At 41.8% G+C, this 27,894-nt stretch overlaps 1 protein-coding gene across 1 annotated transcript in view; it reads left to right on the top strand.

Moving 5' to 3' along the window:
- The window catches only part of TTN (titin), a gene marked incomplete at both ends in the record, with an annotated part of 282,804 nt that overhangs the window by 222,325 nt on the left and 32,585 nt on the right, over positions 1-27,894 (top strand). Inside the window, 18 exon segments of the mRNA XM_080689373.1 lie at positions 453-728; positions 820-1,119; positions 1,215-1,517; positions 1,810-2,109; positions 3,136-3,423; positions 4,187-4,483; positions 4,572-4,874; positions 4,975-5,280; positions 6,147-6,434; positions 6,530-6,820; positions 6,907-7,194; positions 7,358-7,945; positions 8,037-8,141; positions 8,819-9,016; positions 9,102-9,398; positions 9,489-10,076; positions 10,168-10,470; positions 10,576-27,681. Of these exon segments, the coding sequence (XP_080545499.1) occupies positions 453-728; positions 820-1,119; positions 1,215-1,517; positions 1,810-2,109; positions 3,136-3,423; positions 4,187-4,483; positions 4,572-4,874; positions 4,975-5,280; positions 6,147-6,434; positions 6,530-6,820; positions 6,907-7,194; positions 7,358-7,945; positions 8,037-8,141; positions 8,819-9,016; positions 9,102-9,398; positions 9,489-10,076; positions 10,168-10,470; positions 10,576-27,681 (22,425 nt within the window).

The following is a 27,894-nucleotide window of genomic DNA, read 5'->3' on the forward strand; positions in this document are numbered from 1 at the left end:
GCCCGGAAGTAGAAGGGCTTCCAAGAACCCCGTTACCACCAAAAAAAAAAAAAGTAAATAACAGTATTTTTTAAATATTTGGGCCCATAACAATAATAAAATAATAAATTTTGAATCAATATATACATAATGATATATCTCTATATGTCAATAAAGATATAATTGAAAGAAATTTCTTGAAACAATATCCTTAGGTATGTTGCATCTTATATGTTCTATTATATCTAATTCCTTTTGAAAATATTGGCAAATTAGTTTAAATTAAATTCATATATATAATATAAATAATTATATAAATTAATATTTAATTATTAATTGCTAATTAAATTATTGCCAAATTAAAATTTGTAAACTAATAGGTTACAGCCCACGATTTGCAAAACACCAGCACAGTTCCCCACCAGAAGAAATTTAACCACTCAAAAATCAATATATTTTCATTTTTCTTTCAGTGCCACCAAAGATCCTTATGCCAGAGCAAATTACCATTAAAGCTGGGAAGAAACTCCGAATCGAAGCCTATGTATATGGAAAGCCTCATCCCATCTGTAAATGGAAGAAAGGAGAAGATGAAGTTGTCACATCCAGCCACCTGGCAGTGCACAAATCAGACAATTCCTCAATTCTGATCATAAAAGACGTCACTAGGAAGGACAGTGGTTACTATAGCCTCACAGCAGAGAATAGCTCTGGAACAGATACTCAGAAAATCAAAGTTATAGTCATGGGTAGGTGACGCATGAAACATAATATGAAGAGCAGAAACATCCTTCCTATCAGATCCCTGTTCTTATCTTTCTTTCCTTTTGGTTCATACAGATGCACCTGGACCCCCTCAGCCTCCATTTGACATTGCTGATATAGATGCCGACGCTTGCTCCCTGTCATGGCACATTCCTCTGGAAGATGGAGGCAGTAACATCACCAATTACATAGTGGAGAAGTGTGATGTGAGCCGAGGGGATTGGGTCACAGCTCTAGCTTCAGTCACAAAAACTTCCTGCAGGGTTGGAAAACTCATCCCTGGCCAGGAGTATATCTTCCGGGTTCGTGCTGAAAACCGATTTGGCATTTCAGAGCCTCTCACATCTCCAAAGATGCTTGCTAAATACCCATTTGGTATGTATTTTCCAAGGAGAAGAAAAACCCTCTGTCTTTTTCCCTAGTCTGTTACTTAAAGCAGAAACTGACATCTCTCTTGTCTTTATCTCCAGGTGTTCCCAGTGAACCAAAGAATGCACGAGTAACTAAAGTCAACAAAGACTGCATTTTTGTCGCGTGGGACAGACCAGACAGTGATGGAGGAAGCCCCATCACTGGTTACCTGATTGAACGCAAAGAAAGAAACAGTTTGCTCTGGGTGAAGGCCAATGATACTCTTGTCCGGTCAACAGAATATCCTTGTGCTGGCCTTGTAGAAGGCCTTGAGTATTCATTCAGAATCTATGCCCTAAACAAAGCTGGATCCAGCCCACCCAGCAAACCCACAGAATATGTCACTGCAAGAATGCCAGTTGGTAAGCATTTTTTTTTTCTGTTAATATTGTGCCGGCACATTTAAATCTTGGAGCCTCTGAAGATTGTCATTCAGAAATAGGTTCTGTTCTCCTACCATGAAAGTACACTACTATATATAATTTTTAAAAGCATGTAGCAAGGACTCAAAAATGCATACTGGTTGAATGATTATTGAAAGGGCACTATTATCCTGTTGAGCTTGTTACTCAGCAACAGGGATGATAATGGAAAATATGGTGTTTGAACTTATGCTTGGAAGATGTATGCTGAGAATATCTCTTTTGGTTTTAGATCCTCCTGGGAAACCTGAAGTTATCGATGTTAGCAAGAATACTGCATCCCTCATTTGGGCCCGCCCCAAGCATGATGGAGGAAGCAAAATTATTGGCTATTTCATAGAAGCTTGCAAACTTCCTGGTGATAAGTGGGTACGGTGCAATACAACACCCCACCAGATTCCCCAGGAAGAGTACACAGCCACTGGCTTAGAAGAGAACGCGCAGTATCAATTTAGAGCAATTGCCAAGACTGCAGTAAACATCAGCCCACCTTCTGAACCTTCTGACCCAGTGACTATCCTTGCAGAAAATGGTAAGACTGTGCTTAATCTTTTAGGCAAAGATGTATAGTATTCAAAATGTTTGTATTTCTTAACAAAAAGTAAATCCACACCTAGGAAAATTAATGATAGGTACTTTGTATATGATACTAAAAAAATACTATTATAAAGAATCATTACAAATCTAAAAAGCAAGATGCCAAACTGTGATGGCTATGTAATTTCAACAGCACACATTTACAGAAAGATAACAAAGAAATGCATTTAAATGATAGTAGTGAAATTTTAAGGGTATCAATATTATGAGAATTTACCTTTTTATATTTTCAGCATTGTCAAATTTCTACATTAAATTTGTATTACTTTTATAATGAGTAAATTACTTCTAAAAATTCTATTATTGAGGATAGAAAGGTAGGGAAACAGAAGATGTTGATCAAAGAATTAAAAGTTTCAGTTAGGAGGAATAAATTTTAGTGATCTACTGCATAGTACAATGGTCATAGTTAATAATAACATCTCAAATTTCTAAATAGACTAGTAGGTTTTAAATGTCCTCAACATGCCGGGCGTGGTGGCACATGCTTGTAATCCCAGAGCTTGGGAGGCTGAAACAGGAAGATTGCACAGGTTCGAAACGAGCCTCAGCTACTGAGTGAGGCTCTCAGCAACTTAGTGAGACCCTGTTTCCAAATAAAGTATAAAATAGGTCTGGGAGTATAGCCTGGAGGTAGAAAGCCCCTGGGTTCCACCCCCAGTACCATAAATAAATAAATAAATAAATAAATAAATAAATAAATAAATAAATATTTCCTCAACACAAATAAGTAGTTAAGGTGATAGACATTAAATTAGCTTGATTCAATCATTCCACATGCATACATATGCCAAAACATCACATTGTACCCCGTAAATATACATAATTAGTATTGTCTATACAAATGAAAAATGAATAGAATAAAATCTCATTCTTGAAAGAAAAGGAGTATGAATTTCTCATTATTAGTTAGAATTATATAATAGTTTTTCATGTACTAAGTCCTTTTATTTCTTTCCAGTTCCTCCCAGGATAGACCTGAGCGTGGCTATGAAATCTTTGCTTACTGTGAAAGCTGGGACTAATGTTTGCTTGGATGCTACTGTTTTTGGTAAACCAATGCCAACAGTTTCTTGGAGTAAAGATGGCACACCATTAAAACCAGCAGAATTCATAAAGATGGCCATGAACCGAAACCTGTGCACACTGGAGCTATTCAGCGTAAACCGAAAGGACTCAGGAGATTATACTATTACTGCAGAAAACCCAAGCGGTTCCAAATCAGCCACCATTAAGCTTAAAGTATTAGGTAAATAAAGGCATTTAACAAGGATCCTATTTTTTACTTTAGTTAATGATATGTAGAGAATATTGGCAAAGTAATATATGAGAAAAACACTTATCTTAATGTGCATTTCCTAGACACAAAATTAATCTTATCACAGAACAATAGCATTTTAGAGCTGAGAAGAGTATTAGAGATCATATATTCTTGTTACCTAATTTTACACACAAAGAAACAAAGATTCTGAAAAATTAAGTAATTCCAAGGTTATATGGGAAGCTAATAGTGATATGAAGACCTCAGCCCTATGTCAGGTGTGGTGGCATATGCCTGTAATCCCAGTACATGGGAGGCTGAGACGGACCACAGGTTTGCCGCCATCCTCACCTACTTAGTGAGACATTTTCACAATAATGAATAAAAACAGGGCTGAAACCGGGCGTGGTGGTGCACGCTTGTAATCCCCACGCTTGGGAGGCTGAGACAGGAAGATCACGCAGGTTTGAAGCCAGCCTCACTGGCTTAAGAGACCCTGTTTCCAAGTAAAAAATATAAAAAATAGGTGTCTGGGAGTATAACCCGGAGGTAGAAGGGTTTCCAGGAACCCCAGTACCACCAAAAAAAAAAGAAAAAAAACAGGGCTGAAGGCATAGCTTGGAGGTTGAATGCCCTTGGATTCAACCCCTAATACAGAAAAAAAAAGACCTCAGCCCAAATATCCCAATTTCTACTCCATACTCAGTCCCTGCTTGTGCAAAGGCTTCACTTTTCTTCCTTATTCTTTTAGATAAACCAGGTCCTCCAGCATCTGTAAAAATCAACAAAATGTATTCCGATCGTGCAATGCTTTCTTGGGAACCTCCTCTTGAAGACGGAGGCTCAGAAATCACCAACTATATTGTTGACAAACGTGAAACAAGCAGGCCCAACTGGGCTCAAGTCTCCGCTACCGTGCCCATCACCAGCTGCAGCGTGGAGAAACTTATTGAGGGCCATGAGTATCAGTTCCGTATCTGTGCTGAAAATAAATACGGAGTAGGTGATCCAATCTTCACTGAACCAGCAATTGCTAAAAACCCATATGGTAGGAACATTTCCCTGTGATTTTCCCTTTTACTTTATAAGTATTACCTTTTAGCTTGGGAAAATAACTTTTCAATCATTCCCTACAGATCCACCTGGACGCTGTGATCCTCCTATTATCAGCAATATAACCAAAGATCACATGACAGTTAGCTGGAAACCACCAGCCGATGACGGCGGTTCTCCAATCACTGGCTACTTGGTTGAAAAGCGAGAGACTCAGGCAGTTAACTGGACTAAGGTCAACAGAAAGCCTGTTATAGAGAGAACAATCAAAGCAACAGGTCTCCAAGAAGGTACCGAATATGAGTTCCGAGTTACAGCTATAAACAAAGCTGGACCAGGCAAGCCCAGTGACGCATCTAAAGCTGCTTATGCTCAGGATCCTCTGTGTAAGTTTCATCAACGAGCTCCATAACCTGCATTAGAATCAGCATTCAACAACTAGGAAGGAAGTTTCAACTGAATTTTTCTATTTTTGTGTACCCTCAGATCCTCCTGGCCCACCAGCTTTCCCTAAAGTATATGACACAACCCGGAGTTCTGTAAGTCTATCCTGGGGCAAGCCAGCCTATGATGGTGGCAGCCCGATCATCGGTTATCTTGTTGAAGTAAAACGAGCTGACTCTGATAACTGGGTGAGGTGCAATTTGCCAGACAAACTACAGAAAACCCGCTTTGAGGTTACTGGCCTGATGGAAAACACAGAATATCAGTTCCGTGTGTACGCTGTTAATAAAATTGGATACAGTGACCCCAGTGATGTGCCGGATAAGCACTATCCCAAGGACATCTTGAGTAAGTATTATCAGGTGACATATATAAGGCTTTTCTCACCCATCAGACTCTCGAACTGAGACTAGAACTTTGTAATGTAGATCTACTTATTTATAAGCTTTAGAGTTGGTAAATGTACTCCAGTAGTGGTGCATTTTAGCAGAACTGGGTCACTACTTCATGCTATTTTATTAACAGGCCAAATGGAATGCAAGGCACTCTTTAATTTTAAAAAACATTTTATACATGCATGATAACTTCATGTTTTCAAAATAAAGAAATGTTGAAATTTTATTCTGAGAATAAAGAGGTTCTTTTTAATCTAAGTCATGAACTAATATCCTCATCGTTTTATTTATTCTCCTAATCAGCCCTCGCCATAAGTATGTAATTGGCAGGCTCTCTATCTTAAATTCCCTTCTCCCTATTTTTATACTTATTCTCTATAACAATCTCCCCTTTTAAAATATTTGGTTTTGTATTTCACCCACTCTGGTTTTCTTCCTACAATGAAAAAAGCCAGAGTATATGGCAGAGTGCTTTCATTGAATATAAGAGAAGAAAAAACAAAAATGGAGTAGAAGTGAGGTTGGATCACCTACTTTCTTTTAATATATGTAGAGTTTGAGAGTATGTAGGGTTCATGAGAAGGGAAGTATGGATCCTCCAAGGAAAACTTTTTTGAGCCTAAAGCATATTGGAAAATAGAAGGATCAATAATTGATAGACTATCAAAATAATTTGAGATCATACTAGTGATGTTTTAAGGAGTAAGAAATTAATTTTAGAAAAGAAAATATATTTTAGAAGTGTTAAGGTGAGTCCTTGAAAATAATTTGACCATTATCTTTTTTTACTTAAATTTTCTTCACCCCCAAATTAAATAGTTCCACCTGAGGGAGAACTTGATGCTGATTTAAGGAAGACACTCATATTACGTGCTGGAGTTACAATGAGACTCTATGTGCCAGTTAAAGGACGCCCACCTCCAAAAATTACTTGGTCTAAACCAAATGTCAATCTAAGAGAAAGGATTGGACTGGACATAAAATCAACTGATTTTGACACTTTCTTGCGCTGTGAAAATGTGAACAAATATGATGCAGGAAAATATATCTTGACTCTGGAGAACAGCTGTGGTAAAAAGGAGTACACCATTGTAGTAAAAGTTCTTGGTAAGTCTATTTTTTAAAGAAGAATCACATGTGTTAAAACCACAGTTGTATATATTTTTACATGTTCATTTCTCATTTAACCATTACTTTTCCAGATACCCCTGGACCACCTGTCAATGTGACTGTTAAGGAAGTATCCAAAGACTCCGCTTATGTTACCTGGGATCCTCCCATTATTGATGGTGGAAGTCCTATCATAAACTATGTGGTAGAAAAACGAGATGCAGAGAGGAAGTCCTGGTCAACGGTGACAACTGAGTGCTCAAAAACAAGCTTCAGAGTATCCAACCTGGAGGAGGGGAAATCCTACTTCTTCAGGGTGTTTGCTGAAAATGAGTATGGCATCGGGGATCCTGGTGAAACTCGTGACGCTGTCAAAGCTTCTGGTGAGCAAATGAACTGCCCCATCCAATTTAACAACATCCTATCATGATAACCTGGGGCTCCAACTCGTCATTTCTCCTTTCTTTAGAAACCCCTGGACCAGTGGTAGACCTGAAAGTGTTGTCTGTAACTAAGTCGTCTTGCACCATTGGTTGGAAAAAGCCGCGGAGCGATGGCGGAAGTCGAATTACTGGATATGTGGTCGATTTCCTGACTGAAGGAAATAAGTGGCAACGAGTTATGAAATCATTAAACCTACAGTACTCCACGAAAGATCTGCATGAAGGGAAGGAGTATACCTTCCGAGTGAGCGCTGAGAATGAAAATGGAGAAGGAACCCCAAGCGAAATCACTGTCCTAGCAAAGGATGATGTCGGTAAGCCTCTGCTCATACAGCTTCTTTTTCCTAGTTGTCAGAAAAAGTGCAATTAGCAGCCCTACTCACTGGCTTATTAAAATATCTTTTAAAAATTATAATAATATGAAAGTTAATTGCCTGGTCTTAAAAGTAATGATAATTTATCTCTGCTGTTTTACAGTGGCTCCTGATCTTGACTTAAAGGACCTACCTGATCTGTGTTATTTGGCCAAAGAGAACAGCAACTTCCGCCTTAAGATCCCCATCAAGGGCAAGCCAGCACCCTCAGTATCTTGGAAGAAAGGGGAAGATCCTCTAGCAACTGACACAAGAGTCAGTGTTGAGTCAACTGCAGTTAACACGACTCTTGTAGTATACGATTGCCAAAAATCTGATGCTGGAAAGTACACTATCACACTCAAGAATGCTGCTGGCACCAAGGAAGGAACTCTCTCCATAAAAGTGGTGGGCAAGCCTGGCATTCCTACTGGACCAATCAAATTTGATGAAGTCACTGCAGAAGCCATGACCTTAAAGTGGGGTCCTCCAAAGGATGATGGAGGTTCTGAAATCACCAACTATATCCTGGAGAAGAGAGATTCTGTAAACAACAAGTGGGTGACATGTGCCTCAGCTGTCCAGAAAACTACCTTCAGAGTAACCAGACTTCATGAAGGTGTGGAGTATACCTTCAGGGTCAGTGCAGAAAATAAGTATGGTGTAGGAGAAGGCCTGAAATCAGATCCAATTGTTGCCAAACATCCATTTGGTAAGTGTCTCAAAGCCAGAAACCATAAAGCAAAACACAATTTTGAGGAGGTTCCCTATTTACAAATTTTGCATTATCCACTTTTTCCTAGATGTGCCCGATGCTCCCCCACCTCCCAATATTGTGGACGTCAGACATGATTCAGTATCTCTAACTTGGACTGATCCTAGAAAAACTGGTGGCTCTCCAATTACAGGTATATAGTTTGCTCTTATTCTACAGCCTTTATATCAGTGTTTCTTCCAGATATTTTCCTGAAACCAAGGTGAATGCATGCTCCTTATTTATAGCACCATAATATATATATATATATACACACATATATACACACACATATATATATAAAATACAATAATGTATTTTAGTACATATGGCTAATGTTTAATTTCATTAAAAATCTAATATATTGCTGGGCATGGTGGTGAACGGATGTAATCCCTGGGCTTGTGAGATGGAGACAGGAGGATTGCGCAGATTCAAAGCCAGCCTCACTGGCTTAAGAGATCCTGTTTCCAAATCAAAAAAATATATAAAATACATCTGGGAGTGTCGCCCAGAGGTAGAAGGGTTCCATCCCCAGTACCACCAAAAAAAATCTAATGTATCAGTTAATAAGGTCTTTCATAGTGATAATACATAACATAAGTTAAAAATTATTCAGTAGAAGAGGCAATAACTATGCGTATTCCAAGGGGGGGAAATGATACTATGCCTGGGTAATGAAAATTTAGATAGAAAGAAAATTATCTGTTCTATATATTTTCTATATAAAGAAAAATATCTCTAATGCAACAATTTGGACAAAAATGCATATATATACATATTTAAATCAGCCTATGTTTACGCTATCTGAATTGATACACTCATTTGTAGGGTATCATATCGAGTTCAAGGAAAGAAACAGCCTTTTGTGGAAGAGAGCTAACAAGACTCCTATAAAGATGAAAGAATATAAAGTGACAGGATTAACTGAAGGTCTTGAGTATGAATTCCGAGTTATGGCAATCAATTTAGCAGGAGTGGGCAAGCCAAGCCTGCCATCAGAGCCTGTTGTGGCACTTGATCCAATTGGTAAGTCATTATGCAGAGAAAAATCCCAAAGTACTTACTAGCTGAAGCAAATGTAGACATTTGTTTGACTTTTTTTATGTTTCAGATCCTCCTGGAAAACCTGAGGTTATTAATGTAACAAGGAATTCAGTGACTCTCATATGGACTGAACCAAAGTATGATGGTGGCCATAAGTTAACTGGATATATAGTGGAGAAGAGGGATATACCTTCTAAGTCTTGGATGAAAGCCAACCATGTTAACGTCCCAGACTGTGCCTTTACTGTAACTGACCTCGTTGAGGGTGGAAAATATGAATTCAGAATTAGAGCAAAGAATACAGCAGGTGCTATTAGTGCTCCATCAGAAAGTACAGGAACCATTATTTGCAAGGATGAATACGGTAGGTCAATTTTACTTTTAAACTTTATTTGAAAACAACAAAGTAACCTCCTTCCTTTTCTGATTCAAATGTATATATTTTTCTTTGCAGAGGCACCAACCATTGTCCTTGATCCCGCAATAAAAGATGGGCTTACAGTTAAAGCAGGGGAAAACATTGTTTTGAGTGCTATTAGCATTCTCGGCAAACCTCTTCCAAAGTCAAGTTGGTCCAGGGCAGGAAAAGACATAAGACCATCAGACATCTCTCAGATAACTTCAACCCCAACATCGTCCATGCTTACAGTCAAGTATGCCACTAGAAAAGATGCTGGTGAATACACTATCACTGCTACCAACCCTTTTGGCACAAAGGAAGAACATGTGAAGGTAACAGTCCTTGATGTGCCTGGTCCCCCTGGTCCTATTGAAATCAGTAATGTCTCTGCTGAGAAAGCAACACTTACATGGACACCTCCACTGGAAGATGGTGGATCACCAATTAAGTCCTATGTTCTCGAAAAGAGAGAAACTAGCCGACTTTTGTGGACAGTGGTTTCTGAAGACATCCAGACTTGCAGGCATGTGGTAACCAAACTCATCCAAGGAAATGAGTACCTCTTCCGCGTCTCAGCTGTAAACCATTATGGCAAAGGAGAACCTGTACAGTCTGAACCCGTCAAAATGGTAGACAGATTTGGTAAGTAGAGCACGTGAGCGAAGATACATGTGAGCATTTACAGCAAGATTTGGGTAATCATGGATTTCTCACAAATTTTCTTCCTTTATAGGTCCACCTGGCCCTCCTGGAAAACCAGAGATATCAAATGTCACTAAGAACTCTGCTACTGTCAGTTGGAAAAGACCAATTGATGATGGTGGCAGTGAAATCACAGGCTATTATGTAGAAAGGAGAGAAAAGAAAGGCCTGCGATGGGTGAGAGCAACAAAGACGCCAGTTTCTGATCTCAGATGCAAAGTTACAGGACTGCAAGAAGGAAACACCTATGAATTCCGCGTCAGCGCAGAAAACAGAGCGGGAATTGGTCCACCTAGTGAAGCTTCAAATTCTGTTCTAATGAAAGATGCAGCATGTTAGTATTTCTCTTTCTTCAACCCTGTTTGTCTTGGAGTTCCAATAGTTTGCATAAATTAACAAAAAGCCAAACTTTCAACATACCCTTTTTAATCTTTTTCAGATCCTCCAGGACCACCTTCAAATGCACAAGTCACTGATACCACCAAGAAATCTGCTTCTTTATCATGGGGCAAGCCTCATTATGATGGTGGACTTGAAATCACCGGCTATATGGTAGAGCATCAAAAAGTAGGAGATGCAGACTGGATAAAAGATACAACAGGAACTGCCCTCCGAATCACTCAGTTTGTTGTCCCTGATCTTCAGACTAAAGAAAAATATAATTTTAGAATCAGTGCCATCAATGATGCTGGTGTTGGAGAGCCGGCAGTGATTCCCAATGTTGAAATTGTAGAGCGGGAAATGGCTCCTGATTTTGAACTGGATGCTGAGCTTCGAAGAACACTTGTGGTCAGAGCAGGACTCAGTATTAGAATTTTTGTGCCAATTAAAGGTCGTCCTGCTCCCGAAGTGACATGGACCAAAGATGATATCAACCTGAAAACCCGAGCTAACATCGAAAATACAGAATCATTTACTCTTCTGATTATCCCAGAATGTAACAGATATGATACCGGAAAATTTGTAATGACCATTGAAAACCCTGCTGGGAAGAAAAGTGGCTTTGTTAATGTCAGAGTCTTGGATACACCAGGCCCTGTCCTTAACCTGAGGCCTACAGACATTACAAAAGACAGTGTCACCCTGCACTGGGATCTGCCTCTAATAGATGGGGGCTCACGGATAACAAATTATATCGTCGAGAAACGTGAAGCAACCCGGAAATCTTACTCCACAGTCACCACCAAGTGCCATAAATGCACATACAAAGTTACTGGCTTGTCTGAAGGATGTGAGTACTTCTTCCGAGTGATGGCAGAAAATGAATATGGGATTGGTGAGCCAACAGAAACTACAGAGCCTGTAAGAGCATCTGAAGCACCATCACCCCCAGATAGCCTTAATGTTATGGACATAACCAAGAGCACAGTCAGCCTGGCATGGCCCAAACCCAGACATGACGGTGGTAGCAAGATCACTGGCTATGTGATCGAAGCCCAAAGAAAAGGCTCAGACCAGTGGACCCACATTACAACCGTGAAAGGGTTAGAATGTGTTGTGAAGAATCTAACCGAGGGGGAGGAATACACTTTCCAAGTGATGGCAGTGAACAGTGCAGGGAGAAGTGCCCCCCGAGAAAGCAGACCCGTCATTGTGAAGGAACAAACAATGCTTCCAGAGTTGGACCTCCGTGGCATCTATCAGAAACTTGTCATTGCCAGAGCTGGTGACAACATCAAAGTCGAAATTCCAGTGCTTGGTCGACCAAAGCCCACAGTTACATGGAAAAAAGGAGACCAACTTCTTAAGCAGACACAGAGGGTTAACTTTGAAAACACAGCAACTTCAACTATCTTAAACATCAATGAGTGTGTCAGAAGTGACAGTGGGCCCTATCCCTTAACAGCAAAGAACATTGTAGGAGAGGTTGGTGACATCATCACCATTCAAGTCCATGATATCCCAGGGCCACCTACAGGGCCAATCAAATTTGATGAAATTTCATCTGACTTTGTAACCTTCTCTTGGGATCCGCCTGAGAATGATGGAGGTGTACCAATAAGCAACTATGTTGTGGAAATGCGACAGACTGATAGTACTACGTGGGTGGAATTAGCAACCACAGTTATCCGCACTACTTATAAAGCCACTCGCCTTACTACTGGAGTGGAGTATCAATTCCGTGTCAAAGCTCAAAATAGATATGGAGTTGGACCAGGCATCACATCCGCATCCATAGTTGCCAACTATCCATTTAAGGTCCCTGGGCCTCCTGGTACCCCTCAGGTAACTGCCGTTACCAAGGATTCAATGACAATTAGCTGGCATGAGCCACTTTCTGATGGTGGAAGCCCGATTTTAGGCTATCACATCGAAAGGAAAGAACGAAATGGTATTCTCTGGCAGACAGTGAGCAAAGCATTAGTACCAGGCAACATCTTCAAATCAAGTGGACTTACAGATGGTGTTGCTTATGAATTCCGAGTAATTGCAGAAAATATGGCAGGCAAAAGCAAGCCAAGCAAGCCATCTGAGCCAATGTTTGCCTTGGATCCCATTGACCCACCTGGGAAACCAATACCTCTAAATATTACTAGGCATGCAGTGACACTTAAATGGGCTAAGCCTGAATATACTGGAGGCTTTAAAATAACTAGTTATATAGTTGAAAAGAGAGACCTTCCTAATGGACGGTGGCTGAAGGCCAACTTCAGCAATATTTTGGAGAATGAATTTACAGTCAGTGGCCTGACAGAAGATGCTGCATACGAATTCCGTGTGATTGCCAAAAACTCTGCAGGTGCCATTAGTCCCCCATCTGAGCCATCAGATGCCATCACATGCAGGGATGACATTGAAGCACCAAGGATAATGGTGGATGTTAGATTTAAGGACACAGTTATATTAAAAGCAGGGGAAGCATTCAAGCTGGAAGCTGATGTTTCAGGGCGCCCACCTCCAACGATGGAATGGACCAAAGATGGAAAGGAGCTGGAAGGCACAGGGAAGTCAGAAATAAAAATTGCAGATTTCTCTACTCATCTGATAAACAAGGATTCATCAAGAAAGGATAGCGGTGCCTATATCCTCACTGCAACTAATCCTGGAGGCTTTGCCAAACACATTTTCAATGTCAAAGTTCTTGATAGACCAGGCCCACCTGAAGGACCTTTAGCTGTATCTGATGTGACATCAGAAAAGTGTGTATTGTCATGGTTGCCTCCACTGGATGATGGAGGTGCCAAAATTGATCATTACATAATTCAGAAGCGTGAAACCAGCAGATTGGCATGGACAAATGTAGCCTCAGAAGTTCAAGTAACAAAACTAAAGGTCACCAAGCTTTTGAAAGGCAATGAATACATATTCCGTGTCATGGCTGTAAATAAATATGGAGTTGGAGAGCCACTTGAATCAGAGCCAGTACTTGCAGTCAATCCTTATGGGCCCCCTGATCCACCCAAAAACCCTGAAGTTACAACCATTACTAAAGATTCTATGGTTGTCTGCTGGGGACATCCTGACTCTGATGGTGGAAGTGAAATCACAAATTATATTGTGGAACGGCGTGACAAAGCTGGGCAGCGCTGGGTGAAATGCAACAAGAAAACTCTTACTGATTTAAGATATAAAGTGACTGGATTGACAGAAGGACATGAATATGAGTTCAGGATTATGGCTGAAAACGCTGCTGGGATCAGTGCTCCAAGTTCTACCAGTCCACTTTACAAAGCTTGTGACACTGTGTTTAAACCTGGCCCCCCAGGTAACCCACGTGTTCTAGATACGAGCAGATCATCCATTTCAATTGCATGGAACAAACCTATCTACGATGGTGGTTCAGAAATCACGGGGTATATGGTTGAGATTGCCTTGCCAGAAGAAGATGAATGGCAGATTGTCACACCACCAGCTGGGCTCAAGGCAACTTCTTACACCATCACCAGCCTCATAGAGAACCAGGAATATAAAATCCGCATTTATGCCATGAATTCTGAAGGACTTGGGGAACCAGCCCTTGTTCCTGGAACTCCAAAAGCTGAAGAAAGAATGCTGCCTCCAGAGATCGAGCTGGATGCTGACCTGCGCAAAGTTGTCACCATCAGAGCCTGTTGCACTCTCAGACTTTTTGTTCCAATTAAAGGAAGACCTGCGCCTGAGGTGAAGTGGGCCCGGGAACATGGAGAGTCCTTGGATAAAGCCAGCATTGAATCCACGAGCTCTTACACCCTACTTATCGTTGGGAATGTTAACAGATTTGACAGTGGCAAATACATACTAACTGTAGAAAATAGCTCAGGCAGTAAGTCTGCATTTGTCAATGTGAGAGTGCTAGATACACCAGGCCCTCCACAGGACCTGAAGGTAAAGGAGGTCACCAAGACATCTGTGACATTGACTTGGGAACCTCCGCTCATTGATGGAGGCTCCAAAATAAAGAACTATATTGTCGAAAAGCGAGAATCAACAAGAAAAGCATATTCAACCGTTGCAACCAACTGCCATAAGACTTCCTGGAAGGTAGACCAGCTTCAAGAAGGCTGCAGTTACTATTTCAGGGTTCTTGCTGAAAATGAATATGGCATTGGACTGCCTGCTGAAACCACAGAATCTGTGAAAGCATCTGAACGACCTCTTCCTCCAGGAAAAATCACTTTGGTGGATGTTACAAGGAATAGCGTGTCGCTCTCCTGGGAGAAACCAGAGCATGACGGAGGCAGCCGCATCCTAGGGTACATCGTAGAGATGCAAAGCAAGGGCAGTGACAAATGGGCCACATGTGCCACAGTCAAAGTCACCGAAGCCACTATAACTGGATTGATTCAGGGCGAAGAATATTCTTTCCGCGTTTCAGCTCAGAATGAAAAGGGCATCAGTGATCCCAGACAACTGAGTGTGCCAGTGATTGCCAAAGACCTCGTCATCCCACCAGCCTTCAAACTCCTGTTCAATACCTTCACTGTACTGGCAGGCGAAGACCTCAAAATTGATGTTCCCTTCATCGGACGCCCAACACCAGCTGTAACCTGGCATAAAGATGATGTACCACTGAGGCAGACAACTAGAGTAAATGCTGAGAGCACAGAAAATAACACGCTACTGACAATAAAAGAAGCCTGCAGAGATGATGTTGGACATTATGTAGTAAAACTGACTAACTCAGCTGGTGAGGCCACTGAGACCCTTAATGTTATTGTTCTTGACAAACCAGGGCCTCCAACAGGACCAGTTAAAATGGATGAAGTGACAGCTGATAGCATTACTCTCTCCTGGCAACCACCAAAGTATGATGGTGGAAGCTCTATCAATAATTACATCGTAGAGAAACGAGACACTTCCACAACCACCTGGCAAATTGTGTCAGCTACAGTTGCCAGAACAACAATAAAGGCTTGCAGATTAAAGACTGGATGTGAATATCAGTTTAGAATTGCAGCTGAAAACAGATATGGAAAGAGCACCTACCTCAATTCGGAGCCCATCATAGCCCAGTATCCATTCAAAGTCCCTGGTCCTCCTGGCACACCATTTGTCACACTGTCTTCCAAGGACAGCATGGAAGTACAATGGAACGAGCCCGTCAGTGATGGAGGAAGCAGAGTCATTGGCTATCATCTAGAACGCAAGGAAAGGAACAGCATCCTTTGGGTCAAGTTGAATAAAACACCTATTCCTCAAACCAAGTTTAAGACCACTGGCCTCGAAGAAGGCATCGAATATGAATTTAGAGTTTCCGCAGAAAACATTGTGGGCATCGGCAAGCCAAGTAAATCATCTGAATGCTACGTAGCCCGGGACCCATGTGATCCACCTGGACGGCCAGAGGCCATCATTGTCACAAGGAATTCTGTGACTCTTCAGTGGAAGAAACCCACCTATGATGGTGGAAGCAAGATCACTGGCTACGTTGTTGAGAAGAAAGAATTACCTGATGGCCGCTGGATGAAAGCCAGCTTTACAAATATCATTGACACCCAATTTGAAGTAACTGGTCTAATCGAAGATCATAGATATGAGTTCCGGGTTATAGCTCGAAATGCTGCAGGTGTGTTCAGTGAGCCTTCAGAAAGCACAGGAGCAATAACAGCAAGAGATGAGGTAGATCCACCAAGAATAAGTATGGACCCCAAATACAAAGACACAGTTGTGGTTCATGCTGGTGAGTCATTCAAGGTTGATGCCGATATATACGGCAAACCAATACCAACCACTCAGTGGATAAAAGGTGACCAGGAGCTTTCAAGCACAGCTCGATTAGAGATAAAGAGCACCGACTTTGCCACTAGTCTCAGCGTAAAAGATGCAGTACGTGTTGACAGTGGCAATTACATTTTGAAAGCCAAAAACGTGGCAGGAGAGAGGTCAGTTATTGTGAATGTCAAAGTTCTCGATAGACCAGGGCCACCTGAAGGACCTGTGGCTATATCAGGGGTGACAGCAGAAAAATGCACACTAGCTTGGAAACCCCCACTTCAGGATGGTGGGAGTGATATCATAAATTATATCGTGGAAAGGAGAGAGACTAGCCGCCTGGTCTGGACTGTGGTTGATGCCAATGTGCAAACTCTCAGCTGCAAGGTTACTAAGCTTCTTGAAGGCAATGAATATATTTTCCGCATAATGGCAGTAAACAAATATGGTGTTGGTGAACCTCTTGAATCTGAGCCATTAATTGCCAAGAATCCATTTGTAGTGCCAGATGCACCAAAAGCTCCAGAAGTCACAACAGTCACCAAAGACTCCATGATCGTTGTTTGGGAAAGGCCAGCATCTGATGGTGGCAGTGAAATTCTTGGCTATGTTCTTGAGAAACGGGATAAAGAAGGCATTCGGTGGACACGGTGCCACAAGCGTCTGATTGGGGAGCTGCGCCTGAGAGTAACTGGACTCATAGAAAACCACAATTATGAGTTCAGAGTCTCAGCGGAGAATGCTGCTGGGCTCAGTGAACCGAGCCCTCCTTCAGCCTACCAAAAAGCTTGTGATCCTATTTACAAACCAGGCCCTCCAAACAACCCCAAAGTCATGGATGTTACCAGATCTTCAGTTTTCCTTTCTTGGAGCAAACCAATCTATGATGGTGGCTGTGAAATCCAAGGATACATTGTTGAAAAATGTGATGTGAGTGTTGGGGAATGGACAATGTGCACTCCACCAACTGGAATCAACAAAACAAATATAGAAGTGGAGAAGCTATTGGAAAAGCATGAATACAACTTCCGTATCTGTGCCATTAATAAAGCTGGAGTAGGCGAACATGCAGATGTCCCTGGGCCTGTCATCGTTGAAGAAAAACTGGAAGCACCAGATATAGATCTTGACCTAGAGCTAAGGAAAGTTATAAATATAAGGGCAGGTGGCTCCTTACGGTTATTTGTTCCTATCAAAGGTCGTCCGACACCAGAAGTTAAATGGGGGAAGGTGGATGGTGAAATCCGAGATGCAGCTATAATCGATGTCACTAGCAGTTTCACCTCACTTGTTCTTGACAACGTCAATCGATATGATAGTGGAAAATACACTCTCACATTAGAAAATAGCAGTGGAACAAAATCTGCTTTTGTGACCGTGAGAGTCTTAGACACACCAAGTCCACCTGTAAACCTGAAAGTCACAGAAATCACCAAAGACTCAGTGTCAATAACATGGGAACCTCCTTTGTTGGATGGAGGATCCAAAATCAAAAATTACATTGTTGAGAAACGTGAAGCAACAAGAAAATCATATGCTGCTGTTGTGACAAACTGCCATAAGAATTCTTGGAAAATCGACCAACTCCAGGAAGGTTGCAGTTACTACTTCAGAGTCACAGCAGAGAACGAGTATGGTATCGGCCTTCCTGCCCGCACTGCTGATCCAATTAAAGTTGCAGAAGTCCCGCAACCTCCAGGAAAAATCACTGTGGATGATGTTACCAGGAACAGTGTCTCTCTGAGTTGGACAAAACCTGAACATGATGGCGGCAGTAAAATCATTCAGTATATTGTGGAAATGCAAGCCAAGCATAGTGAGAAATGGTCAGAGTGTGCTAGGGTCAAGTCCCTTGAAGCAGTAATTACCAACCTAACTCAGGGAGAAGAATATCTTTTTAGAGTTGTTGCTGTAAATGAAAAGGGGAGAAGTGATCCTCGGTCCCTTGCAGTCCCAATAGTTGCCAAAGATCTGGTCATCGAGCCTGATGTAAGGCCTGAATTCAGCACTTACAGTGTACAGGTTGGCCAAGATTTGAAAATAGAAGTACCAATTGCTGGACGTCCTAAGCCAACTATTACCTGGACTAAAGATGGTCTTCCACTGAAGCAGACCACAAGAATCAATGTTACTGATTCGCTTGACCTCACTACACTCAGTATTAAAGAAACTCATAAGGATGACAGTGGACAATATGGAATCACAGTTGCCAATGTGGTTGGTCAGAAAACAGCATCCATTGAAATTATAACTCTAGATAAACCTGATCCCCCCAAAGGACCTGTTAAATTTGATGAAGTCAGTGCTGAGAGTATTACCTTATCCTGGAACCCTCCAGTATATACAGGGGGCTGCCAAATCACCAACTACATCGTTCAGAAAAGAGATACAACCACCACAATATGGGATGTTGTTTCTGCTACTGTTGCTAGAACTACACTCAAAGTAACCAAACTGAAAACTGGCACAGAATACCAATTCAGAATATTTGCTGAAAACAGATACGGACAAAGCTTTGCCTTGGAATCTGATCCAGTTGTAGCTCAGTATCCCTACAAAGAACCAGGTCCTCCAGGCACACCATTTGTCACAGCCATTTCCAAAGACTCTATGGTCATACAGTGGCATGAGCCAATTAATAATGGTGGAAGCCCAGTCATAGGTTACCACCTTGAGAAAAAGGAGAGGAATAGTATTCTATGGTCAAAAGTCAACAAAACTATTATTCATGACACCCAGTTTAAAGCACTGAATCTTGAAGAAGGTATTGAATATGAATTCAGAGTTTATGCTGAAAACATTGTTGGTGTAGGCAAAGCAAGCAAGAATTCGGAATGCTATGTGGCTCGAGATCCCTGTGACCCACCAGGAACTCCAGAAGCGATAATAGTTAAAAGGAATGAAATTACTTTACAGTGGACCAAACCTGTGTATGATGGTGGAAGTATGATTACAGGCTATATTGTAGAGAAACGTGATTTACCTGAGGGTCGCTGGATGAAAGCCAGCTTCACAAATGTCATTGAAACTCAATTTACTGTATCAGGTCTTACTGAAGATCAAAGATATGAATTCAGAGTCATTGCAAAGAATGCAGCTGGTGCGATAAGCAAACCTTCTGACAGTACTGGACCGATAACCGCCAAGGATGAGGTAGAACTCCCAAGAATTTCAATGGATCCAAAATTCAGAGATACAATAGTGGTAAATGCTGGAGAAACATTCCGGCTCGAGGCCGATGTTCATGGAAAGCCCCTGCCTACCATTGAGTGGTTAAGAGGAGACAAGGAAGTTGAAGAATCTGCTCGATGTGAAATAAAGAACACAGATTTCAAGGCTCTGCTTATTATAAAGGACGCCATTAGAATTGATGGTGGACAGTATATTCTAAGAGCATCCAATGTTGCAGGTTCTAAGTCATTCCCAGTAAATGTAAAAGTATTAGATAGACCAGGACCTCCAGAAGGGCCAGTTCAAGTTACTGGAGTCACTTCTGAAAAATGCACTTTAACATGGTCACCACCACTTCAAGATGGTGGTAGTGACATTTCTCACTATGTTGTTGAAAAACGAGAAACCAGTCGACTTGCGTGGACTGTTGTTGCTACAGAGGTTGTGACTAATTCTTTAAAAGTTACCAAACTCTTAGAAGGGAATGAATATATTTTCCGTATAATGGCTGTCAACAAGTACGGTGTTGGAGAACCATTGGAATCCGCACCAGTACTAATGAAAAATCCATTTGTGCTTCCTGGACCACCAAAAAGCTTGGAAGTTACAAACATTGCCAAGGACTCCATGACTGTCTGTTGGAACCGACCAGATAGTGATGGTGGAAGTGAGATCATTGGTTACATTGTAGAAAAAAGAGACAGAAGTGGCATTCGGTGGATAAAATGCAATAAGCGCCGAATCACAGATTTGCGTCTGAGAGTAACAGGATTAACAGAAGACCATGAATATGAATTCAGAGTCTCTGCAGAAAATGCTGCTGGGGTTGGAGAACCAAGTCCAGCTACGGTTTACTATAAGGCTTGTGATCCTGTGTTCAAACCTGGCCCACCCACCAATGCACATGTTGTAGACACCACTAAAAACTCCATTACACTTGCCTGGGGTAAACCCATCTATGACGGTGGCAGTGAGGTCCTTGGATATGTCGTAGAGATCTGTAAAGCAGATGAAGAAGATTGGCAAATCGTCACTCCACAGACTGGTCTGAGGGTTACGCGATTTGAAATTTCAAAACTTGTCGAACACCAAGAATATAAAATACGAGTCTGTGCCCTCAACAAAGTTGGTTTAGGTGAGGCTGCATCCATTCCTGGTACCGTGAAACCTGAAGATAAACTTGAAGCCCCTGAACTTGACCTGGACTCTGAGTTAAGGAAAGGAATCGTGGTAAGAGCTGGTGGATCTGCCAGAATTCACATTCCATTCAAAGGTCGTCCAACACCAGAGATCACCTGGTCTCGAGAGGAAGGTGACTTCACAGAAAAGGTCCAAATAGAAAAGGGGTTAAACTATACCCAACTATCAATAGATAACTGTGATAGAAATGATGCCGGGAAATATATTCTTAAGTTGGAAAACAGCAGTGGATCCAAGTCTGCTTTTGTGACTGTGAAAGTCCTTGACACCCCAGGACCACCACAGAATTTGACAGTCAAAGAAGTGAAAAAGGACTCTGTCCTTCTGGTATGGGAACCACCCATCATCGATGGGGGAGCAAAGGTCAAAAACTATGTAATTGACAAACGGGAGTCAACCCGAAAAGCATATGCTAATGTGAGCAGTAAATGCAACAAAACAAGCTTTAAAGTTGAGAATCTTACAGAAGGAGCCATTTATTACTTTAGAGTCATGGCTGAAAATGAATTTGGAGTTGGTGTGCCAGTGGAGACCGTAGATGCCGTGAAAGCTTCTGAACCTCCTTCCCCACCAGGAAAGGTTACCCTCACTGATGTGTCCCAGACCAGTGCGTCCCTTATGTGGGAGAAACCTGAACATGATGGTGGTAGCAGAATCCTGGGATATGTTGTTGAAATGCAGCCCAAAGGAACTGAAAAATGGAGTGTTGTGGCTGAATCCAAAGTCTGTAATGCAGTTGTTACTGGTCTGAGTTCTGGACAAGAATATCAGTTCCGTGTCAAGGCTTACAACGAGAAAGGAAAAAGTGACCCAAGAGTGCTTGGTGTTCCTGTCATAGCCAAGGACTTGACTATCCAGCCCAGTTTTAAGTTACCATTTAATACATATAGTGTCCAAGCTGGAGAAGATCTTAAAATAGAAATTCCAGTTATAGGCCGACCAAGACCTAAAATCTCTTGGGTCAAGGATGGCGAGCCTCTCAAGCAGACGACAAGAGTAAATGTTGAAGAAACAGCTACTTCAACTATTTTGCACATTAAAGAGAGTAGCAAGGATGACTTTGGAAAGTATGACATAACAGCAACAAATAGTGCAGGCACAGCAACAGAAAATCTCAGCATTATCGTTTTAGAAAAGCCTGGGCCACCAGTTGGACCAGTAAGGTTTGATGAGGTCAGTGCAGACTTCGTGGTCATATCTTGGGAACCCCCAGCCTACACTGGAGGCTGCCAAATAAGTAATTACATTGTAGAAAAGCGAGACACAACCACCACCACCTGGCACATCGTATCAGCAACGGTTGCACGAACAACAATTAAAGTGACCAAACTGAAAACAGGCACTGAGTACCAGTTTAGAATTTTTGCTGAAAACAGGTATGGAAAAAGTGCTCCCCTAGATTCCAAACCAGTTGTTGTACAATATCCATTTAAAGAACCTGGACCACCTGGGACTCCTTTTGTGACATCAATTTCAAAAGATCAAATGATGGTACAATGGCATGAGCCAGTTAATGACGGAGGCAGCAAAGTGATTGGCTACCATCTTGAACAGAAGGAAAAGAACAGCATTTTATGGGTCAAGTTAAATAAGACCCCCATTCAAGACACCAAGTTCAAAACAACTGGGCTCGATGAAGGACTCGAGTACGAGTTCAAAGTTTCTGCTGAGAATATTGTTGGCATCGGCAAGCCTAGCAAAGTGTCAGAATGCTTTGTTGCTCGTGATCCCTGTGACCCACCTGGTCGCCCTGAAGCCATTGTTATTACAAGAAACAATGTCACACTAAAATGGAAGAAACCTGCCTATGATGGTGGCAGCAAAATAACAGGTTATATTGTAGAAAAGAAAGATCTACCCGATGGCCGGTGGATGAAAGCCAGCTTTACCAATGTGTTAGAAACTGAATTTACAGTGAGTGGGCTTGTAGAAGATCAAAGATATGAATTTAGAGTAATTGCAAGAAATGCTGCTGGCAACTTCAGCGAACCATCTGAAAGTAGTGGTGCCATTACCGCGAGGGATGAAATTGATGCACCAAATGCCTCACTGGATCCAAAATATAAAGATGTCATTGTTGTTCACGCAGGAGAGACTTTTGTTCTTGAAGCTGATATTCGTGGCAAACCTATACCTGATATTGTTTGGTTAAAAGATGGAAAAGAACTTGAAGAAACAACTGCTAGGATGGAAATCAAATCTACTATTCAGAAAACAACTCTGGTTGTCAAAGATTGCATACGAACTGATGGAGGACAATATATTCTGAAACTCAGCAATGTTGGTGGTACAAAGTCTATACCAATCACTGTAAAGGTACTTGACAGGCCAGGACCTCCCGAAGGGCCTCTGAAAGTTTCTGGAGTTACTGCAGAAAAATGTTATCTAGCATGGAATCCACCTTTGCAAGATGGTGGTGCCAATATTTCACATTACATCATTGAAAAGAGAGAGACGAGCAGACTCTCCTGGACCCAGGTTTCAACTGAGGTACAGGCCCTTAACTACAAAGTCACTAAACTTCTTCCTGGCAACGAGTACATTTTCCGTGTCATGGCTGTGAACAAATATGGAATTGGAGAGCCCCTGGAATCGGAGCCTGTTATAGCCTGTAATCCTTATAAGCTACCAGGTCCTCCATCAACACCAGAAGTCTCAGCAATCACCAAGGATTCTATGGTAGTAACATGGGCACGCCCAGTAGATGATGGAGGTGCTGAGATTGAAGGTTACATCCTTGAAAAACGAGATAAGGAAGGCATTAGATGGACCAAGTGCAACAAGAAAACACTAACGGATCTCCGGTTCAGGGTGACTGGCCTTACTGAAGGCCATTCCTATGAGTTCAGAGTTGCTGCTGAAAATGCAGCTGGTGTTGGTGAACCTAGTGAGCCCTCTGTTTTCTACCGTGCATGTGATGTCTTGTATCCACCAGGTCCACCAAGCAATCCAAAAGTGACAGACACTTCCAGGTCTTCTGTGTCCCTGGCTTGGAATAAGCCAATTTACGATGGTGGCGCACCTGTTAAAGGTTATGTTATTGAGGTCAAAGAAGCCACTGCTGATGAATGGACAACTTGTACTCCTCCAACAGGATTACAAGGAAAGCAGTTCACAGTGACGAAGCTTAAAGAAAACACTGAATATAATTTCCGCATCTGTGCCTTCAATTCTGAAGGTGTAGGAGAACCTGCAACCATACCTGGTTCAGTTGTTGCTCAAGAGAGGACAGAGCCACCAGAAATAGAACTTGATGCTGACCTCAGAAAGGTGGTTGTTCTGCGTGCAAGTACTACTTTACGCTTGTTCGTCACTATCAAAGGTCGACCAGAACCTGAAGTTAAATGGGAGAAAGCTGAAGGCATTCTCACTGAGAGGGCCCAGATTGAGGTGACCAGCTCCTACACAATGCTGGTGATCGACAATGTTACCAGATTTGACAGTGGTCGGTATAACCTGACCTTAGAAAATAACAGTGGCTCCAAAACAGCTTTTGTTAACGTTAGAGTTCTTGACTCACCCAGTGCCCCTGTAAATCTGACTGTAAGAGAAGTGAAGAAAGACTCGGTAACTCTGTCCTGGGAACCACCACTTATTGATGGTGGTGCTAAGATTACAAATTACATTGTTGAAAAGCGAGAAACCACAAGAAAAGCCTATGCTACTATTACAAACAATTGCACCAAGAATACTTTTAAAATTGAAAATCTACAAGAAGGATGTTCTTATTACTTCCGAGTCTTGGCTTCCAATGAATATGGGATTGGTTTGCCAGCAGAAACAACTGAGCCCGTGAAAGTATCTGAGCCACCTCTCCCACCCGGAAGAGTAACTCTTGTCGATGTGACCCGTAATACAGCTACAATTAAGTGGGAGAAACCAGAAAGTGATGGTGGCAGCAAAATCACTGGTTATGTAGTTGAGATGCAGTCTAAAGGCAGTGAAAAATGGAGCACTTGTACACAAGTTAAGACTCTGGAAGCAACTATATCTGGCCTAACTGCAGGAGAAGAGTATGTCTTCAGGGTAGCTGCAGTTAATGAAAAAGGAAGAAGTGATCCAAGACAGCTGGGAGTGCCAGTAATTGCAAGGGACATTGAAATAAAGCCTTCAGTTGAGCTTCCTTTCCATACTTTCAATGTAAAGGCTAATGACCAACTCAAAATAGATGTGCCATTCAAAGGAAGACCTCAAGCTACTGTAAGCTGGAAGAAAGATGGTCAGACTCTTAGAGAGACAACTAGAGTCAATGTTTCATCCTCAAAGACTGTAACTACTCTGTCTATTAAGGAAGCTTCCAGGGAAGATGTTGGAACTTATGAATTGTGTGTTTCCAATAGTGCTGGATCCATAACAGTTCCTATTACTGTAATTGTCCTTGACAAACCAGGACCTCCAGGACCCATACGTATTGATGAGGTTAGTTGTGACAACGTAACCATTTCTTGGACTCCTCCAGAATATGATGGTGGGTGCCAAATTAGCAATTACACCGTTGAAAAGAGAGAAACCACGTCTACAACATGGCAGGTAGTTTCACAAGCAGTCGCAAGAACATCCATTAAAATTGTTCGTTTGACAACAGGAAGTGAATATCAGTTCCGTGTTTGTGCAGAAAACCGGTATGGAAAGAGCTCCTACAGCGAATCTTCAGCTGTTGTTGCAGAGTATCCATTCAGCCCCCCAGGGCCTCCTGGTACTCCAAAAGTTGTGCATGCCACAAAATCTACCATGATTGTAAGCTGGCAAGTGCCAGTTAATGATGGAGGAAGTCAAGTGATTGGCTATCACCTGGAGTATAAAGAAAGAAGCAGCATTCTTTGGTCAAAAGCAAATAAAACCCTCATTGCGGATACTCAGATGAAGGTCTCTGGTCTCGATGAAGGACTGATGTATGAGTATCGTGTATATGCTGAGAATATTGCCGGTATTGGTAAATGCAGTAAATCTTGTGAACCAGTTGCTGCAAGAGATCCTTGTGACCCTCCTGGACAACCTGAAGTCACAAACATCACCAGAAAATCAGTGTCACTTAAATGGTCTAAGCCACACTATGACGGTGGAGCTATGATCACAGGATACATTGTTGAACGTAGAGAACTACCAGATGGCCGGTGGCTGAAGTGCAATTTTACTAATGTGCAAGAAACATACTTTGAAGTAACAGAGCTTACTGAAGATCAGCGTTATGAATTCCGGGTTTTTGCAAGGAATGCTGCTGACTCAGTTAGTGAACCATCTGAATCCACTGGACCTATTACAGTTAAAGACGATGTTGAGGCTCCAAGAATTATGATGGATGTCAGGTTCCGAGATGTTATCGTTGTCAAAGCTGGAGAAGTCCTTAAGATTAATGCAGACATTGCAGGGCGACCTCTGCCAGTAGTGTCCTGGGCGAAGGATGGTGTAGAAATTGAAGAAAGAGCAAGAACGGAAATTGTCTCAACAGACTGTAGTACCCTGTTAACAGTTAAGGACTGTGTAAGACGAGACACTGGGCAGTATGTACTAACACTAAAGAATGTTGCAGGAACTCGGTCTATGGCCGTTAATTGCAAAGTACTAGATAAGCCTGGTCCACCAGCAGGACCACTTGAAATAAGTGGCCTCACTGCTGAAAAATGCTCTCTCTCCTGGGGACATCCCCAAGAAGATGGTGGGGCAGATATTGACTATTACATTGTAGAAAAGCGTGAAACAAGCCGCCTTGCATGGACAATATGTGAAGGAGAGTTAAGAACAACATCCTGTAAGGTGACCAAGTTACTCAAAGGCAATGAGTACATATTTAGAGTAACTGGCGTTAATAAATATGGTGTTGGAGAACCCCTAGAGAGTGTAGCTGTAAGGGCACTAGACCCATTTACAATTCCAAGTCCACCTACATCTTTGGAAATTACATCTGTGACCAAAGATTCCATGACACTTTGCTGGTCAAGACCTGAGACTGATGGAGGCAGTGAAATCTCTGGTTACGTCATTGAGAGGCGAGAGAAAAATAGCCTACGATGGGTGCGTGTAAACAAAAAACCAGTTTATGATCTGAGAGTGAAATCATCAGGACTTCGGGAAGGATGTGAATATGAATATCGGGTTTATGCAGAAAATGCTGCTGGCCTAAGTCTCCCAAGTGAAACTTCCCCCTTAGTTCGAGCAGAAGATCCAGTGTTCTTACCATCTCCTCCATCTAAACCCAAAATTGTGGACTCCGGCAAGACAACCATAACTATTGGTTGGGTTAAGCCCTTGTTTGATGGTGGGGCCCCAATAACTGGATACACTGTAGAATACAAAACAACAGATGAAACTGACTGGAGAACTGCTATTCAGAGCTTAAGAGGTACCGAATACACAATGAGTGGACTAACAACAGGAGCTGAATATGTTTTCAGAGTAAGATCTATCAATAAGGCTGGAGCTAGTGATCCCAGTGACAGCTCTGACCCCCAAATAGCAAAGGAAAGAGAAGAAGAACCTGTGTTTGATCTTGACAGTGAAATGAGGAAGACCTTGATTGTCAAGGCTGGGTCCTCATTCACCATGACTGTGCCTTTCCGAGGACGACCAATACCCAACGTCTTATGGAATAAGCCAGACACTGACCTCCGTACCAGAGCGTACATCGACTCCACAGACTCTCGTACATCACTTACTATTGAAAATGCCAACAGAAATGACTCTGGGAAATATACATTAACAATTCAGAATGTTTTGAGCGCTGCTTCACTAACCTTTGTGGTCAAAGTTTTAGATTCTCCAGGTCCTCCAGCCAATATTACTGTACATGAAGTCACCAAAGAGTCTGCAGTGTTGTCCTGGGATGTTCCTGAAAATGACGGGGGAGCACCAGTAAAGAACTACCACATAGAGAAACGTGAGGCCAGCAAGAAAGCATGGGTCTCTGTCACCAACAACTGTAGCCGCCTTTCCTACAAGGTTACCAACTTACAAGAAGGAGCTATTTACTATTTCAGAGTCTCTGGAGAAAATGAGTTTGGTATTGGTGCACCAGCCGAAACAAAGGAAGGAGTCAAAATAACAGGTACATCTTAAGAACAAGGAAAATCTATATATCCAAATTAATTTTGCTAAAACAGTGTGAACCATTCTAATTGTTCATTGTTTAATCTTAAATGTTTTTGCTTTACACCTCAAACTAACTATAGCAGAATTAACAATTGGTCAATTAAAAACAAATTTAAATAGCTAGAAATTCAAAAGGTATGTTGAACTTAAGTAAAATTGACTATAACTG

The sequence above is a fragment of the Muscardinus avellanarius genome, assembly GCF_963383645.1.
Source record: "Muscardinus avellanarius genome assembly, chromosome: 2".
Taxonomy (NCBI): domain Eukaryota; kingdom Metazoa; phylum Chordata; class Mammalia; order Rodentia; family Gliridae; genus Muscardinus; species Muscardinus avellanarius.